Below are 19,362 nucleotides of genomic sequence, written 5' to 3' on the forward strand. Positions count from 1 at the left end.
CTTGACCAAAAATAGTTACTTTAACAGACTCCTGGTCTTGTGTAATGAAAATGAACAATGAAAAACCATAAAGAAAACAAAATGATATCGGAATCCACAAAACTTCCAGGCACATTTTCTTCTGAAACTTGTGTAAATTCAACTTATAACAATAAAATAAACACTCTTACAATTAAAAATGAAAAAGAAAATCAAAAATAATAAACATATAATGCAGCAAAAACAAAATTTGAAAGGGTCAAAATATAATCAAACAAATCATCATTTGCACTCAGCAACCCCTTATACGCCGTGCCAACTGAATATCTCGAACCATAAGAGTTTTACGTCGCGCATGTAAAGCACACAGCATGCCATCTTCAAAGATAGATACAAGATATGCTTCTGAGGCTTCTTGTAAGGCTTCCAGTGCTCTTGCTTCAAACAGGTGAACCTCTGCAGTGATCTCAGAACATACCTGTCGCACTAATCTTGCAAATGGCAACTTCCTAAGCAACAATGACTGTGATAGGAAGCACCATGTTATTAGAACATGCAGAAAAAACAATAAAAACTTGCAAAATAAAACATTAAAAGAAATGATCAGAATATATATCTAGCACAGATATTCTTAAAATTTTTTAAGAATTGATTGATGATTACTAGGGTTTGGATTTATATGACCTAAAGATGAAGCATCATTGTTTATAGGTTAAAAAATCTTAATTTAATATTTTTTAACTGATCAACATCGTTTGATTTTTAGGTCATGAAAATCCAAGCCTTAATCATTATGAGGCTATTCCGTGGAACCTTTAACAAATTTTTAATATTTCTAAAATATACAAAGTGTCCCAAAAGTCTGCACTCGCTCGAACGAACAAGAATCCTCACATGCAGTAGATTAGTGTCCAAAAATATATTTGTGAATTACACATAGTGTGACCATTGACCCATATTTTACGTGACAACTATTTTTCCATAATATTTGACTATTTCATCATTTTAGTAAAAATGTCAATTTTGTGAAGATTTCTTAAAAACACTTTGAAATTTTTAAATTGTGAATTTGTAAATTTTTAACATGAGCTATGTATCAATAAAAATTTCCGCTTTTTTTGCCTTTTTTTTTTCCATTTGGTCATCCTGGTTATATACATAGCTTCAGGATAACAGAGAACATGCTCAGTTAATCATTTTTTTTCTCCTCCCTTTTTCATTTTCTGCACAACAGGACTAATGAGGCTTTTTGGATCACATGGTACTTCCCTTTTTTTTGAGGGACATACAAGATAACCAATATGGCGACTTCCTGTGCAATTCATGAAAGAAACAAATTTAAATTAAAGAAACACAGAAATTAATCATTTTTTCTTTTTTTTAATGGAAACTAGAAATTTTGAATTTTATTTTAAACTTCAAGTTATCTATCAGCCTGTATTTCCTTCAAAAGTGCTTGATTAAAGCTGCGGTACTTCGATGTAATTAAAATGGGCCCATAATTTATTTAAAAACATTCTAAACTATATGGATTGATGCAATTGGATAATATAAGACAATATGGACACATTAATTCTCATTTTCCCGCTTGAGAAGATATAAATAAAAAGTTGAAATCAATGTTATTGCATGAATATCCACCTAAAAAGTGGGTCTGGCTCATTATTTTATATTTAATTTGCTAGGCTTTGTATCTCTAAGCGAGCTCAATATTTCGAAAACCAAAGATTAAATTCAATTTTTAAAATTATTGATGTGGCGGGAAAACTCCAATAAATTTCCGCATTTCTACGCTAAAATTGATCTCTATGGAGATCATCCAGTGTGTATCTCAGGAGTGATGCTGATGATGTTTATGACGTCTATTCGAAAAGCCTCATTAGATCATTGCTTAGACAGTTCACAGAAGATTCCGAGCGGCTTTTTTTTTGTTTCTCACCACAAAGTTCGAACACCAAACGCTTGGTGTACAGACTTTCTTCAATATCAATGTGCTGTTTGATCGCCATGGTGCAGTTTTTGTAATAGTTCCTGTATCAGAAAAACCATTGGTGAAGAAAAAAGAAGGTACCAAACACACAACATCTCTAAACATCTTGTGCTACAGTTTGCGAGTATCTTATTGACTTAGTCTACCATATTTCACTGCTGTGCAAGTAGTACTAACAAATAAATATCCATGGGGTTTTTTTAATCATAACAACTGATACACACACAGTATCACTGATTTCTCATTTAAGTATTCACATTATAATTCATGAAATGCAAGAAACTGTCAAAAGAACAAGAAAATAGTAGAAAAATGTTTGATGAAATGGTTTTTAACAATAAATAACAACAAAATACAGAACACTGGAAAAAATTACTACTCACTGTACTTGGTCGTCCGGGTTCAGTGTGAATTTTGGCATACACCATTCTTATCCGAAATGTAGAATGAGTATGTCAATGGAAGAGAGAGAGTGAATTTGCCCCCCCCCCCAGGTTTAGTATGCCAAACCAACACCAACTATAGTAAATATGAAGACTAAATTAATATAAAGATCAGATATTAGTAGATTATTAGAAGTATTTTGTAGATTATTAGAAGTATTTTGTAGATTATTAAAGTATTTTGTAGATTATTAGAAGTATTTTGTAGAGTATTAGCAGTATTTATAAGTGGGTATTAGAAGGTAGTAGATATATAACTAAATTCAACAACAACTGGTGGTGGCAACATAGCATCGTCCAAAACGGACAACTTCTTAGCTAATCGTTGAAGCACTTTTCCAGCCAAACACTGATGTATTTAATCGCCGATTGACAGTATTGTCAGCTAATGGAATAGATTTGAGCTCCTTAACCTGTTTTCTCCAAACAAGCATTTTGCAGCTTCTATCATACATGGCTTTAATAACTTCTTACCAATTGTGTGAGATATGCCAGCACGATCAATTAGGTAGAAAAGTCAGAAAAACACTTCATGTGGTTTCCACATGCAGTTATCAAATTGCAGCTTCTGTAGAGACAACTCTAGGTCTTTTGCAAGTTTTTCAAAGTATGACGATGAGCATGTGCTGAGAGTAGGGTGTTTTGTAGTGAAATAGTGTTACAACTTGGCAGGAACCAAAGAGCTGTTGCTGAGAACTACTTTTACACACAACACAAAGTGCATCAGGTTTTTCTTCATTTCCAGTTGGTATAAAGCCCCACTTTACATAAGTGTCAGACCAGGCAAGATCCCGGCTCTGTCCCTTCCAGGATATAAGCCCTTTACCCGTGTGGGTTGGGTCATGCTGGGGAGAACTTTACATAACTAGCATCATGCATTTGTAATTTGACATGAGGCTTTAACTTGTCGTCAATTGAACATTTCTTGTTAGCTGGTTTAGCAACAAGAGTCCTATTCGTTGCTTCTACTGAGTTTGGTTCTACTGAAGCTGTGCTGGCTATACGGTGGGATATCGATTTTATCAATTGTTGTCCTTCTGCCAAGTGTGCCTGTTTTGAGCCAGCGTTCCATCTTTCACTATTCTTTTCACAACTCTCTAAGTTCTTTGATAAGCATGGAAGGAAACAAAACTATTTATTCTTATGCTTCTGCAGAGTAAAACAAGATGAGCTGAAGCTCTAAACAAACACGAATACAGTGACAACTACAGCAAAATTACTAGATCGATTCTCCTCTGATGGAAAGAGAGCACAAACTGAAATCGTAGTCTCAGAGAAGCAAAAAAATCCAACTTGAGCATAAACATAAAACATGAAGTGAAAGAATGGTCAGTTTTTAGCAATTGATCACATGTAGGTATTTTTTTTCCTGGACCATACTAAATGTTTGCTTGTCACGTGATGTTACATAACCAGCACTGATCAGACATTGAGAGCAATTATGAATTGTTGGCAGGTTTTTGATGCATGGCAGTTTTTGATACATGGCAGTTTTTGATGCATGGCAGTTTTTGATGGTTTAAACTGTCACGTCAAAAATCTCAAATATTGCTTTTCAATATAAATATTCCCACTGGAAATACACACGTTAATTACATGTAATGTTTAAAGTGACTATGTTATACAAAGGATAAATACTTAATATGATTGTAAAATAAGTTTCTACCCACTACCGAATTATTTTGAAAATTTTTTTTTTTGTTCTCACCTAAAGAGATGTTTGTGCATTAGCATTTCAGAGCTTGCTGTTTGCAATAAAATAACCCCACCCTTTCAGGACAGATGGAAAAGCTGGCAAAGACTGGTTTTTATGGTTTTCATGAAGAGAATTAAAATTGAAATTAACCATTCAAAAACCCACAGGCACATCCATTTCCAAAACCAGAGGACTTAACAAGGAAGAAGTTGGCAAATTTTTGGATTTGTTTGAAAAACTTTTTAGAAGAACACAGAGTATGCTGCTGAGAGAGTATGCAATATGGACGATACTGGATTCTCAGTTATCCAAAGTAGACATTCAAAAATAATAGCATTCCATGGTAAATGGCAAATAGGGGCTCTAACATCAGCTGATAAGGGGACGTTGGTGACCATCATCTCTAGTAAGAGTGTTCGGGGTCATTTCGCCGCACCTTTGGTAATTTTCCACGGCAAAAACATGAGTGAAGTACTCATGAAGAGTGCACCATGTGGCGAGATTGCAGCCTGTCACCCAAGTGGATGGGTGGAAACTAAAATTTTTACGAAATGAGTCCAACCTTTTGTGAGACACGCGAAGCCCACAGAAGAGTCTCCATTTCTGCTGGTATTAGATGGGCATTCTACCCATATTAGAAACATAGATGTGATTAACATTGCCAATGACAATCACATTAAAATAATTTGTATATCATTGCACACATAGCAGAAATTGCAACCTCTAGATCACTGTTTCCCAGAGTGGGTGATGGAAGAGTCTAAGGGGGGCAGTAGAAGCTTTGAGTTTAGTATAGGACCCTATGGGTTGGCTCTTAAGTTGAGGGGGGTGATAAGAAAAACAAATTATGGAAGAGGGCGATGGAACAAAAAGTTTTGGAAACTATGCTTTAGATAAAGCATACATAAAGCATACACTAGGCCTTTAAAAACTTTTACAGTGAAGTGTGAATATTTCTAAGACACGGTTCTCGTCCACTTGGTGTGTTTGATGTGATGGAACTGTTTGGAAGGGCATATTTAAAGGTCCAAACAGGTGATATTGTGGTCATTGGCTTCAAAGTTACCGGGATATATCCAGCAACAGGGAATATTTTCACTGAGGAGCACTTTTTGGGCACTTTGTTGTCATTTGGTCCATCAAGAATATCTTCTGGTGTAGAACAGGTTGAGAATCCACCCACCAGACTGAATGAGATCTTACATTTTCACCGGTAGCTGGTTGCTCAAAAACACTTGATTTTGTTTTATCTGAAGATATTTCCCCTTCCCCTCTACCAGTGAAAAAGAAATTTAATGGGGGAATTAAACCAGGAACACCTTTGTTCTATCATCATCATCCAATACTCAGTTGGAAACTTTTTAAGATCGAGGTGACAACACGGTTAGTACGAAAAATGTTTAACCTAAAAAAGGACAACAGAAAGAATTTTTCACACAAAGGCATTTGTATATAAAAAGAAACTAAAAATGGACAGAAAGAACATAAAACATCTTTCTTCGCAGGCAAATCATCTCAGTGAACTGAACATTACTTCATCAACTCCAGATGTGATATTTTGCAAAGGCAAGTTTTCCGGAGATATAAGAGGAGAATTGTAAATGCAGTGTATGTCATGTAACTTAACTCTAAACCAGAAAATGCTTACTATATTATTTGTGATTACTGCAAGTAGACAATCTTTATTTGCATTTATTGAAATCAAATGAGATTTTTTTATTACTACTACTTGACTTAAGTATGCTTATACCATTGATAACAAAATGTATTATTTGTGGTCAGAATTGAAATATTTGTGGAATTTTTCTCATTTTAACAGCAATATTCTATATTACCCGACGAAAATGAAAAAAAGTTTTAAAAAATTTTTTAATGCTTTTTTTAGACATAACATCTATTTTTAAATATGGCATATTTGTCAATGCAAAGACCAGAATCCAACCTTTATAGAAATGCAAGTTTCAGGTTTCTATCATATTTCAAGTTGAAATAATCTAAAAAATAAAAGATGTATTTTATATTACCTGAATGTGCTATATGAGTTTATCAATTTTCTGAGTCAAAATCAGGTTGATGACAGATCCAATAGTAGAAGTAAAATGCTGACTTTATCAAAAAGTAATGTTTCAGGAAGTTTCTGTCTACTAAATTCAACAAACGAAATGTGCAGAGATTCTAAGGCTTTTGTTATTTTACAAGTAATATTTGGCAGAAACTTTTACTATCTCCACAAAAGACTTCTTACTAGTACATTCATATATCAATTAATTTTATTTTTTTCACTTGGTGTTCAATAAGCACATCTTTGCTTAAATTTAACACCATTATGATATTGAGCCAAATTAAACATCTACCAATGCACTGTAAGAATTACAAAACAACCAAATGAATGCATGTCTTTGCTCAATTTAGCCACCAGGTGGCTAAATTGAGCATGAAATCGCCAAAATTGTTACCAAAAGCTTTTACTAGTAAAGATTCAAATCTATGAACTCACAGAGGTTTGTTGATATTTTCGTATTTCTCTCAGTGCTCTTTCCCCAGGGCGGAAACGCCGTTTTGCTCTAGAAGCAGCAGCTGGTACAGGAGGTGGTCCAGATCCATGTTGAGATCGAGCTAAAGCTCTGGCAGATGCAGTTACACTTTTATTAGACACCTGTTGTGAGATGAATAAATTTGGGATAAAAAAATTACCATACATATTAATGCAGGATATAAAATAGTCTTTTCTGCAGTTTAATCATAAAATTGGATCAGCAGTTACTGAAAGGGAAAGGAACTCTTAATTAACATCTTCAGTACAACAATGAATAATGAGACTCCAATATATATCAGAAATTCAAAATGGCTAAAGTACTTTTTTCACTTTACTGTTTATCAAACATTATCACCAAAGTGACAATATTAACAAAATTTATAAGATTACAAAATAAAAAACTAAATCTTTGCCTTTTTGAGCATTTTTGGTATTTAATTTATTATGGTAAAACACACTGGTACACCTACTATTTATACTAGTACTTTTTTTAAGTTAGAATAATCTGAGCAACTATTAGAATAGTTAGTTTTTCTCTACAGCGGAACTATTGCACATTAATTTTAAATATACATGATATTTAATTTTAGTGCTTTGAATTCTTCATTCACCTATAAGGTAATCTTAAACACAAGGACCACTTTTCACATTAGAAGGCCTTAACTTCGGAAAAAATGTCTGGTTTTTCAAGAGCAATGAAAGTCAAAAGATGATTGTTCATGATGATGGACATAGGCGGTGCTTGAGACTAGAATGAATATCATAATCCTCTGGTATACAAGGTTCAAATAAAACTCTGTATCCATTTGTTTTGAGCGGCACTGGTGAAATATCTTGCCTCTTTAAAGGCTTCTTATTTTAGCATTGACAAGCCCAGATATTTTGTAAAGTTGATTTCTCAATGAGAAACACTTTAGCCTATACCCCATACTTTTCACCAACTGAAATTCAGAAGAAAACCTAATGTATTAAAAAAAGATATGACATTTTATAAGGGGTTAAGTGATTTCTGCTATGCTGCTTAAAGGGTTATGGAAATTTGTTTTATTAAGGTTTGACTGTATTAAAAAATATAAGATGACTCTTATAGAAAGAAAACCCAATAAATTATACCCCAGAAGTTGATGGAACTGCATGATATGATGAACGGCTTTTTTTGGAAGGAGTGTGTGTGGTTCGCGGCATTCTTGTACTTCTTCAAATCACCAGATCACCAGATACAGATTATAAGGCGAAACATTGATATGCATAATAACGTGTTTCTTCCAGTGGCAAAATCTATACAGAACAGCAAAGATAAATATTCTTTTAGAGAACTTAAATGTGTTTAATCAAACAGTATTGTAATATCAACATCTATATAAATGAAAACATAGTAAAACCTCCCTATGGCAGCAACTTGGAATTCTGTGAAAATGTAGCCATAAGCACACGTAACCAGCAAATGAAAGAAGTGTCAACATAATAGACTGGACAAAAGTTGAACATTTTAAACAATGTGATATAGTATATATATACAGTTGTATGCACACATATAATGAACACTAATATTACAAATTTTCACATATAACAAAGTTTATCCCTGTCCCATGAATTTCAGAATGTTTAGCTATGTATTGTATTTTCATTGCTTATAGCACTGATTTCAGCAAAGTACACCCATAACAAATTTTCAGTCAGGCATTACATTTTGCATGCTTATTGGATAAAAGTGATTTCTGCGCAAAACTTTTAACACCCACAATCATATTAAGGGGAGAAAAAACAATGATAAATATTTTCATTGAATATTCAATAACATAAGATTTTATTTAAATTTTTAACCTTTTTTTAATAACTTCAATATATATCTACTTCTATTTTATTTATATGAATAAGAATAATCACTCATCTTAATTTAAATCAATGTAATATTTTGTGTCTGTGTATATGTATCTGTTATATTCATAGATGATTTCTTTGTCTTGAGGTTGTTTTTTTCTAATTATGATCAGTTTATTATAACTATTTAATTTTTCGTGTTTGAAAATTGAATAAAAAATAATTGTGTCCACCGGTATGGATCAATAACAATCCCTTGGATGGATTTTCTTTGTTTTGTGTAGTGTACATTTTGTTAATGTGATGAATAAAATTTAAAAATTTAAGAATGTTCAGATTTTTTAAAACATGTATCGAGCATGTAAATTGTTTCATTGTGCTTAAACACAACTTTTCCAAGACAGTACAGATATAACATAATTTGCATATTACAAATACAGTCAAACTTGGTTAATTCAAAGCTCAAGGAGACAGAAAAGAAGTTTGAATTATCCAATTAATCTATTCTGTAACTGTAAAAAGCATACAAATTGCAACTTATACTATCAATATTCACATAGGATTAATAATTGATCTTAGTTGCTACATTATTCTACTGTTCTGAGATCGGAATCACTGTAGTATTGCTTGCCCATGCTCAAAGCCTGATTTAAGGAAACAGTTAGGCCCTACTGATCATCAGTTGGGAAACTGTTCCATTTCATGGTATTCATCAATCATTTTATATCATTCATCATTTGTATGGTATTAGAGAAATCTATTTTTATTAAAATTTGTTAAACTGTTCTGAAGAACATTGCTCAGCGGATGAAATGTTAGCATGGCTATTCACAACAGAGATTAAGGTAAAAAATACAGCACCCACTATGTGCTTCAATTCAGAAACATCAGAATTTTAAACTTTTATTTTTGAAGATTTGCAGTTTTAAATCAGGGTTGGCAAGGTTTTGGACAGTGCGGTAAAAACCACGGTAAATACCATGGTTTTTATCGTACTGTCCAAAACCTCCTATTTATAACTATAAGTGAAAAATTTTGCAATTTGATGAAGAGGTAATTTCTGTAATCAAATAATAAACTTTATATTATATAAATTATATTATATTATTAAAATTACATTAAATATAATAAAATTTTGAAATTCAAAACAGTATGTGCAATGGGTTATATGACTGATATCAGGTTATCGAACAATTGAAAACTGAACTGTCTTGAGGTTAAATATTAGATTTATGGAAACATGAAAGATACAAGAATGGGATAGAAATTTGTCACATGAAAATTAGAAAAAAGCAATAGATATGACTACAGAATGAAATTAAACTTAAGTAATAATCAAACTCTAATAATCAAGCGCAGCTGCGCCTTTTAACATTTGATGACACGTAACTGATTTAGCTGCCGTATCTGTGCCAAGATGATTTCTAAGATAACAAAATTTGAAAATATTCTTTCAATTGATGCATAACTTGGGGAACACGAAAATAAAAAAATGTGTTGAAGACAGTCTTTTGATAAGCCTTCTTGCAGTGTTTTTCTTATTGCTGTCACCCATGTGATAGAATTGTAAACATAGTTTGAATTTATTCGGTTAAATATTAGCTTCTAGCCTCATAAGAGCAACAATTTAAATTTAACAAAAATTTTGGGTCTTGAAGTCTTTTATCATCATGTAGGTGTAATCAGTGTTTGAAAATTGAGAATGTAAAATAGAAAGGAAAAAAGTTTGAAAAGTCAAAATGGAACAATTTGCATCAAATAAACACTACACTGCTATCTAATAAAAAATATTTATGTTGACTTTCACAATAATGCAATGATTATAACTGCGACTATGCATATTTGGTACCTTCAATATAACAAATTTTTTAAAGAAAAGTGTTTGGACAGATTCTGCAGTGTTTGGACAGATTCTGCAGTGTTTTGGACAAGCACTGTCCTAAATACAGTACCTGCTTCATAATCATACATGAAAAATAAGATGTGAAGTAAAAATAACATTTACAACAAACTAAAAAATTTAAAACAGTATTTATTTAAACAGTTATATGAGTGACTAGCTATAATACCCGGAGCTGCCCAGATTTTCTTCAATGAGAGGCTGTTTGGATCACATGATATCTCCCTCCCTCTTTCTTTGAGGACATGCAAACCGTGTCTAATTTAATCAATATGGCAACTTCCTGCGCGAATCATGAAATAAAGAAATCTAGATTTAAAGAAACATAGAAATGAATACTTTTTTTTTCTTAAGGGGCGTTAACTATTTTCATTCTTTCCCCCCCCCCCCTGAACTTCAAGTCATCCATCTGCCTGTTTCTGCTTCCAAAAAAATGCTTAATTAAAGCTGTGGAATTTCTTCGATGTACTTTACGGGCCCATAATTAATTTTAAAACATCCTAAACTATATCAATTTATACAGTTGAATATTAAAAGACAATACAGAGAACTTAATTTTCATGTTTGAGAAGATATAAATAAAAAGTTTAAATCAAAATGTTATTACATGGATATCCAACTCAGAAATAGGTCCAGCTAATTATTTCATATTTAATCTCCTGGGCTTCATATATCTCTAAGCAAACTGAACGTGTTTCAGAAATCCAGAATTCAATACAATTTTTAAAATTATTGATGTGACAGAAAACCCCACCAAATTTCTGCATTTCTACAGTAAAATCAGCAATTTCAATACTGATTTCTATGAAGATTCCCCTTTTCCCGACCCTCAAAGTGATGCTGATGATGATTATGACGTCTATTCAAAAAGCCTCATTACTGAGAGTATTGAAAATGTGGCGAGCCATTATAAAGGCATAAACTATTATACATCATGGAGGAAAGAATAACAGGAGGTGACGTGACAAGTGAGTCTGTTGAGAAAGCATGGGAAATCTGGGTTGCCAGATGAAGCCAGTGATCGCTCTATTAAAGGGACCAACTAAGTTCAAATAAACCGTGGCTTTTCATGCTTTCCTATGAGAAACATCCCCATTTTTAAAAATCATTTAAAAATTTTCTCTTCACTTCAATAACTCAATTTTTTTTTCTCAAATTCTGTGGATATATTTATACAATTGAAAGAGAGCTTTTACAATTTTAGTAGTTATTTGTTTTGGAATATTAATTTTAACAACATGGAACCTTTTGCAAAATTTACCCATATCTTGTGCCACAAAATTTCTTCTCAGCATTTAAATTTTTTAAAAATTCTGCAAAAGCATGTAACACCTCAGTGCTGAGAGAGAGACAATGTTTAAAGACACTTGAACAAGCGGTGTTTGAAAAAATCTGACTTTTTTTGCAAAAAACATTAGCATATAAGCCTTTCAGTTGTTTATATTAAAATATTGTAGAAATATTTCCAGTCCATGCTGAACGAAAACTCGAACACAGACAATTTTAGATTTCAAATTCAATTCGAAACTGTTTTTTGTCAAATTTTCGTACACATACCACTTTAAAAGCAAAGTAATATGTACAAAATGAAGAGGGGGAAAAAAACCGCCCAAGTGATTATTTTCCTAAATACTATAGGCCACAGAGATGACTTATCGCGGCTCGTAAAAAAAGTTTTTTTATTCTCAATACTACATCTACATAGCGGAAAGTTCGGATGGGCGGCATATATTTCAGTAATACGTATTCAAGAATATGAGAGTGGTACAGAAGAAGGGTGCCGAAATTTGTACAGCCTACAGGCAGCAAAATCATAGATACATAGTGGCGGAGGACGCTCGAGCACCTCCAGTACTTTGAGACAAGGGGGCGGCAAAATGCTGTTTGCCCCGGGTGGCAAAAATCCTAGCTACGGCCCTGTCAGAAGGTGTTAGAGCACCTCAGAATTGATTCAGAAATCAAAATTCCTCATATAAAGCTTAAGACAAGCGCCCATGGGCCTGAAACACTTTTGAAATGTCCCGGATCTATCATAATTACGAACGAAACAAAAAGGCAACATAAACAGTTGATAGAAAAAATTATGAAAATTGCATTTTATTGGAGCTTCATATTATTTTAATTAATCATATTCCCATAGACATTAATGGGATACATTGAATTTTTAAAATAAATTGAAGGCACCGAACTAAAAACTTATGACGAGTTGAGAGGGAAAAATGATCTTCCCCTTTCAAAAATAAATTAAAAATATAAAAACCCCTTTTATGCAAGGATAAAGTTTTATCTTTCCCCTTTATCAGATCATGTAGATTACCTGAAGATACATTAAACATTCATGGTGCTTAAATTTATTTAGTTATTATTTTAAAAGAATTTGATCCGGAAAAACACATGTTAAGTATAGGGAAAAGAGTGGTTTGTTTGGGCTGACTTGTCAGTCCATAGGGTTGCCACAACGGCTTCAATTTTCGTGCCTGATGTCACCTCCTTATATTCATTCCTCCATGATTATACATATACTAACAGGATTAAAGATGTGACAAACCATTGTAAAGGCATATACACGTCTGAAACACATTGCTAGGGAACCACGGTAACCAAAGTGATTGTTGAGGCCCAAAAACCATTGTTGCCCCACAGTTTTTTGCCCATTTAGGACACTTGCCCTGCTCTGACAAAATTTTAAAGTAGCCTACCGTTTAAGTCGGGTCTCATTTGGTATATATGTAAAATTTGGCGACGATCGATCTAAAATTGTAGATTTGTATAGAGAACACACACCCACTGACAGACAGACAGAAAATAAATTTTATATATATAGATATTAATTTACTATCAGATTTCCAGCCTAAAACCATAAATTTGGTGAAACAATTAACTTAGAAAAAAACCAAATGACACCTTTTTGAAATATTTTTGATTTAATTAGTTTTATTTTCTGCTAGTATTTTTTTTTTAATATGTTAGTATCATGGGGGGAAAAAAATTCAATGGTTTCCACATAACATTTTGAAACTTAGAGGTTTTGGACAGTTTCAGACAGTTTTGGACAGTTTTAGAAAGTTTACCCCACGTGTCCTGTCTGAAACCAGTTTTGGACGTCCAAAACCCCAACCTTGTTTTAAATATTAGTCAGTAGCCAATAGCCTTGGATAATGAAAATTAAATAAATTGGTCAAGAGAAGCAACATCTGACACTTCCTTCAAAACCTGTTTTGTAACATAACTGATTGTGCGATGAAGATCTGAGAAGCAGATGGGTTGTGGTGGTGGTTATGGGGAAATCAATAGACATTCGGCCATGTAGAATGTCTATTGATAACAATAGACATTGTTAAATAATTAACAATTAATACATTAACTGTTAATTGTTAATACATTAACAATTGTTAATACATTAACAATTAACAACCAACCCCCACCATAAAATTTGGTGGGGGTTGGTTGGATGGTTTGTGCCGGACAAAGGCAGTTTATTACCTTTTAATATCCCCATGATGCTGCACCCCCCTGGACACACATGAAAGCACATTTCGCACGCGAATGCAAGTTTTGTGACGTCACAGCACCAGCTCCTAACTGACTTGCTGTCATAACAACATACATCCAGAGCACTTCATTTTTTCTACTCTTCACTTCTGTATTAAACCCCCCCCCCCCCTTCCACTGATTTAGAGCCAACCCTGATTATTGCCAGAAATTTCTAACGAATAAATCTACCCCACATGGGATTTACATCAAGTTCAATTATGATTCTCTGTATGAAGCAAAACTTGTTGGAATTCTATGGGAAGGATGGTGTCTTGGGGTTTAAGGAATAAAATAGGTCAAGTTTAAAGGAGGAGGTTTAAGAAAGAGAAGGGTCAACAAGATCAATCTTATTCAAAATTAAAATTTCTAAATTCAATTTTAAGTATAATTAAAATTAAATTTAATTGAGGCGAATCTAGCCATGTCAAACCTAGAAGTTTAATTTCTATCACGTACAAGATTCTCACATTGATTTTTTTCCTAGTGGCATCCTTTTTTGGCCTTTAGCAATTCATCACAATCATTATTTTCTTGCCAACACAAAACATCTCCAAAAAGAGATCATGCTACATCTGTTCCAATATAAGTATAGGTCTCTTTGCACGACTCAAGTGATTGAGTAGCTAACTAAATTTTAAGTTGTCAAGTGCTCTAAAATTTGTCCCAACATAAGCGATGAAAGAGTGGATGATCATTGGATAACATGAGGCCGGCACATGTGCATAGTTAGACTCTGGTTCTACTTCACCACAAAATCAATATAATCTGGGATCTACTTATAACTTTTATAGGCTAATTATAAAACAATTATAAACTTTTTTTTGTAAAATTTATTGGCAAACTTCATAGTTATGCTGGCAAAAGGAACTGTCTTTTAGTAGTCCACAACTCATAATATTATACTACGCCCTTGATCTAAAGGCTCAATTACACGCATTTAGTAGTTAACTAAATTTTAAGTTGTAAAGTAATTTAAAATGTATGTAGACGATAGGGGCATGCGCCAGTGGGCCCCCTTCGAAAATCATCCAATCGGTGTTCACTAAATCCACTTAATGTGTGGACATGTTTTTGAGAACTTGACAACTTAAAATTTAGTTAACTACTAAATCACTTAACGAATGTAAACAGGCCTTCAGGCAAATCTATTTATTCAATTACAACACCTTTTGGTATTTTCCATTTCTACCACAATAAACCTTCAAACGTCAAAATGAGTTGAAATAAAACGATTTTTGAGAAGTGCTTACTAGTACTTAACTAGGAAAAGTTCATAAAGAAAATACTGGCTCTATAAAAAAGAACTAGCACTTTGATCATGGCCCCTCTAGTGAATTTACAGCGTAAAAAAATGATGGGAATCGGGCTGGAGCCCTGTCAGCCGTACTCTTGTGGGGGCCCATGACTTTGTTATGGAATGTCACCACCAGCTTAAGTATTGAATGAATATGTATTGCTTGAAAATACCTGATTAAGCAAAAACTTTTGATCGTTATGAAATTGAACGCGATCTATATCATGAAGCTAAAATTCTAAAATTATAATATAATTGAAATTAACTAAAGGCATTATGTACGAATTAACACGTCCCATTCTCGGGTTAAACATTGGACAAAGCCAACCACAACCAAAATAACCGCTTTTTACTTGATTGTTTGTTCAAGTCGTTTACACGTTTGTTGGTCTTTCCACCTCAAAATGGGTGATAAAAGTTTCTAATCACCTGAAAAACACTGGTAAACAGGTAAACACTCTACAAAGTAAATTAACACCTAAATTTGAATTATTTAACGAAATTGTCGGAATATTTCATTCTTTTATCAAACATTGATGTTTTGTTTGAAACTGTAGCTTTGCCCCTTTCCCCCTCCCCCACCATTTTATGGTTTGTTTTCATTTTCATATGAAATCTATTTCAAAATTTTAAAATAATTTTTCAAAGACAACAAAACTTTGCACTAATACTCGATATTTTAAAACGAATAATTCAAGACCAATCAGTTTCAAGCAGAATAAAGTTATTCACGTACAATATCACACACCTTTACATCCACGATCATAATTACGTGGGCGCAACCGGGACAATAATTAGAGACCCCAAGCTTGTAGGGGCCAAAAAAAGCTTATTAATTGCCAAAAGGTTATTATATGGGACCCCTGAATTGGGGGCTTGGATGTGATTATTTCTCGGCCCACCACAACCAAACGCTTCAGCCATGCTTGCATCTCTAAAATCAAGGTTGACTCAAAACTGAAGCTTTACCTACTTTTACTTACACAATGTCAATGAAACTGTAAACATTAAGAACCCAAATTATTCAAAAATAAAACAAGCAGCGTAAAAAATAATATACAACAGGAGTACTTACGTTTCTTGAAATTAATTTAATGTTTACCACGAGTCTTGAAAAATATGACCAATCAGAAGTCAGCTTTCAATCCTGTAAAAGTAGAATGACCATATTTCCTCGAGAGAAATTGGTATTCCAAATACGGGAAAATACGGGACATTGCCAATTATTGCTAAAAATGATGCGGAAAGCAGGGCCGTCATTTCAACTTTTTCCGGGGGGGGGGGGCAAAGAAAATGTACTCAATGTATGTATATATATATACACCATTTTTAGTGTATTTTCAAAAGCCAAGGGGGCAACGGCCCCCCTGACCAATACCTTCTAGAGCAGAAGACCTTCTAGACCCAAATGGCGGGCCTGGCGAAAAGCGAACAAAGCTGCCAAATATTGCTGAAATTATAATATAGTAGCCACCGCTAAAAAAAATCACTGGATATATGAATCAACCGCTCATAAGCATGAAATCGGCATAACAAAAACCAAACGTTATTTTAACGTAGGAAAATCATCGGTTATAAAAATCAGATTTTCACTTATAGAATCAAAGAAAAAAATATTTCCCCAAAAATGCCACCGATCATTTCAGTATAATAGGAACTTGTGAAATATTTTTGTTGTTCATAAGATTATTTTTGACGACTACTTATTGTCACTCTTACCTTTGTAATAATCATCCTATATTGACTGTCCCCCCCACAGGGCCGTCTTAAGAGCATCACACCCCCTCTTCCCCGCGCCAACTGAGTTTTCTAAGGCCCTAACCTGCCTAAAAATGGTTGTTTACAAATTTACATGCTCACTTTCGAAAATTTCAATCAGATCTCGTTTTTGTGGGGACCCTTCTTCTCTTGAGGCCTCTGGGTCGTGCCCGGGTGGGTTCAAGCGTTAAGACGACACTGCCCCCCCCCCAAACAGTGAGGATTACAGCTTTGTAGCAAAGTGAGCTTCCATGAATGACACACAAGGTCGCAACTAGTGGGGAAGCAGACCGGTTTGGTCAGCACCTTCTACAGATAGAAGGCCTCCGCAGTCTGCTTGTGACGTCAGTAAGTAGTCCATTTTCCCTCAGAATATTCAGGGAAAAAATTCTCTGCTCGTACCAGTATCATCGTTGTGAGGAAATGAAATGATCGGGCTCAGAATTGGCGATTTCTATGCCCCACATCCAATCACTATGCGGTATTTGTGATCCAATCAGGAAGATTCTACGCAAAAATAAGAAGAAACGAAATAGGATTCTGTGTTTCAAAATGTGACAAACTTTCTAGGTAGTCCTAATGACGTTTATGGCAAACAGTGCAGAGGCCTTTCTATCTCTAGGAGGTGCTGGTTTGGTGCACCGGGTGCTGAAATAGAGGGAAGGGCTCGAATTCACTCTTTTTACTGCTCCTTGTACATTATACGGTGGCGGTAAAATACGTGCTTGCGCTGACAAAGTACCTAGTTGCGACTCTGATGACAGAACTTATCAGCAAGAGGTTTACGATATAAAAAAGATAGACACACACCCATAGCTCCTGCCACCACCCTGGGCCATTATTTGTCATTTTGGAAAATATTGATGAGTTTTGCGCTTGCACAATAGTATAGTTAATCTTTCGTACAGTAACATTTTCGTCAGTCTACATTGACAGCGAACGATGTCTGACGATAATGATATACAGACAAAGGTTTTTAACAGCTGGCTGCGCGAAGATATATTTTGGAAAGAGAAAATTCAACTGTGCCCCTGCGGGAAATCGAACCCTCGTCCTTTCACTTTCCGGTTGAACGCCCTAGGAAAGTAAAAGGATCCTCGATAAAATACAAATACAAATACAACGCCACAACAGGCAAATTGCCCAACGAGGTGGCTGACTTAAGAACATCATGGATCCCCGAGCCATTTTTTGGAGGCCCTACCTACTACTGCTACACCATTAATTAGTTATACAATTTCCGTTAAGTAATCTCTTGCTGAGTTTAGCCAATGGCAGTAATTTTTTTTTTTTCGTTTTCTTTTATTTTTTATCTTTGAAAAATATAATAATCATAAATATAATTATTTGCAATTATCGAAAAAAAAAAAGATTTTAAAAAACGCATCTTTTTAGTTCAATGTACACGTCAAAGAATTCACTTCATCTTTTTCAATTGTTGGCAGATTTCACAGATCCTCTGATCTTCCGTAAAAAACATGATAGGGATGCAATTATAATTGCATCCTGTGTTGTTAAATTTAATTCAGTTTAGTTTAGAACTGAGCACGCCCAGGCTCTGTCGCTTTTGCGATAAAAGCTCATTGATCGTGAGATCGTGGCGTGCCGGAAAAAACTCAAGCCGGCCAGGAAAGCACATCCGGTTCGGACCAACACCCCGCCAACTCCCAAGCAGCACAACCACACACCCAAACGCCCAATCCCCGGGCACATCACCGCTCGACAAAGTCAGGGCAGCACATCGAGTGCAATTCCCCCTTCGTCTCGACACCCGCGACAAGGCCCCGCCGGCGCAGTCGGTTATGTACCTATGTTCTCCATCATCTGACCCCTGACCTCTTTAGCCTTTATGATGGCTATATCTATACATGACATCCCTCTCTTAAGCTTTTAGGTTACATAGTCATTCGAATATATTGGGCGTTTACAAATTCTCCCCACTCGAGTAATCTTTTGATTAACGTCTGTATGCAGTGTAGGAAGATCATTTTGGGTATGTTCATAGTTTCCAGAGCCAATGTTCAGGTCATCTAACTCCTGTGACGCATTGTACGGGTGTAGACGATCCAGAAATGTTGCATGTTGTACATGAAATTTGCAGATCACTGCCTATTAGTGAGAGGAAACTGAAACAATTCCAGAAATGTACTGAGCTTGGCCCAACCCTTCAAGAGATAATTCATTATAATAAGAATGGTTGGCCCTCTGACAGATGTTCAAGCACTGTCAAACAGTACTACAAGCTACGAGATCAGATATACATAGCTCATCGGTTGTTGTTTTTTAATAACAAACTAATAGTCCCTGAAGCACTTTTTAAAGATATGTTATGTACCTAAGTTGTCCATCATCTGACTCCTGACCTCTTTAGCCTTTATAATGGCTATATCCATACATGATACAGTCCATAG

The 19,362-nt window shown here is 34.5% G+C and overlaps 1 protein-coding gene across 2 annotated transcripts; it reads right to left on the reverse strand.

Moving 5' to 3' along the window:
- Positions 1-256: 256 nt before the first annotated feature.
- On the reverse strand, positions 257-16,321 carry LOC149080029 (histone H3.3 type c-like). Of its 2 annotated transcripts, none has more exons than XM_089238972.1 (4): positions 16,269-16,321; positions 7,758-7,922; positions 6,606-6,764; positions 257-502 (listed from the first exon to the last, which is right to left on the reverse strand). In XM_089238972.1, exons 2-4 carry the CDS (start codon positions 7,827-7,829, stop codon positions 272-274), a joined length of 462 nt encoding a protein of 153 aa, XP_089095098.1. In that variant the 5' UTR covers positions 7,830-7,922; positions 16,269-16,321; the 3' UTR covers positions 257-271. The 2 variants fall into 2 exon arrangements, with proteins under 2 accessions (XP_089095098.1, XP_089095097.1); XM_089238971.1 differs by lacking the exon at positions 16,269-16,321 and adding an exon at positions 15,367-15,548.
- Between the last annotated feature and the right edge of the window lie 3,041 nt (positions 16,322-19,362).

This window comes from Pholcus phalangioides, unplaced genomic scaffold (assembly GCF_987345545.1).
Source record: "Pholcus phalangioides strain wild (caught in Gottingen) unplaced genomic scaffold, Ppha-v1.0 ptg000011l_1, whole genome shotgun sequence".
In the NCBI taxonomy this organism is placed as follows: Eukaryota; Metazoa; Arthropoda; class Arachnida; order Araneae; family Pholcidae; genus Pholcus; species Pholcus phalangioides.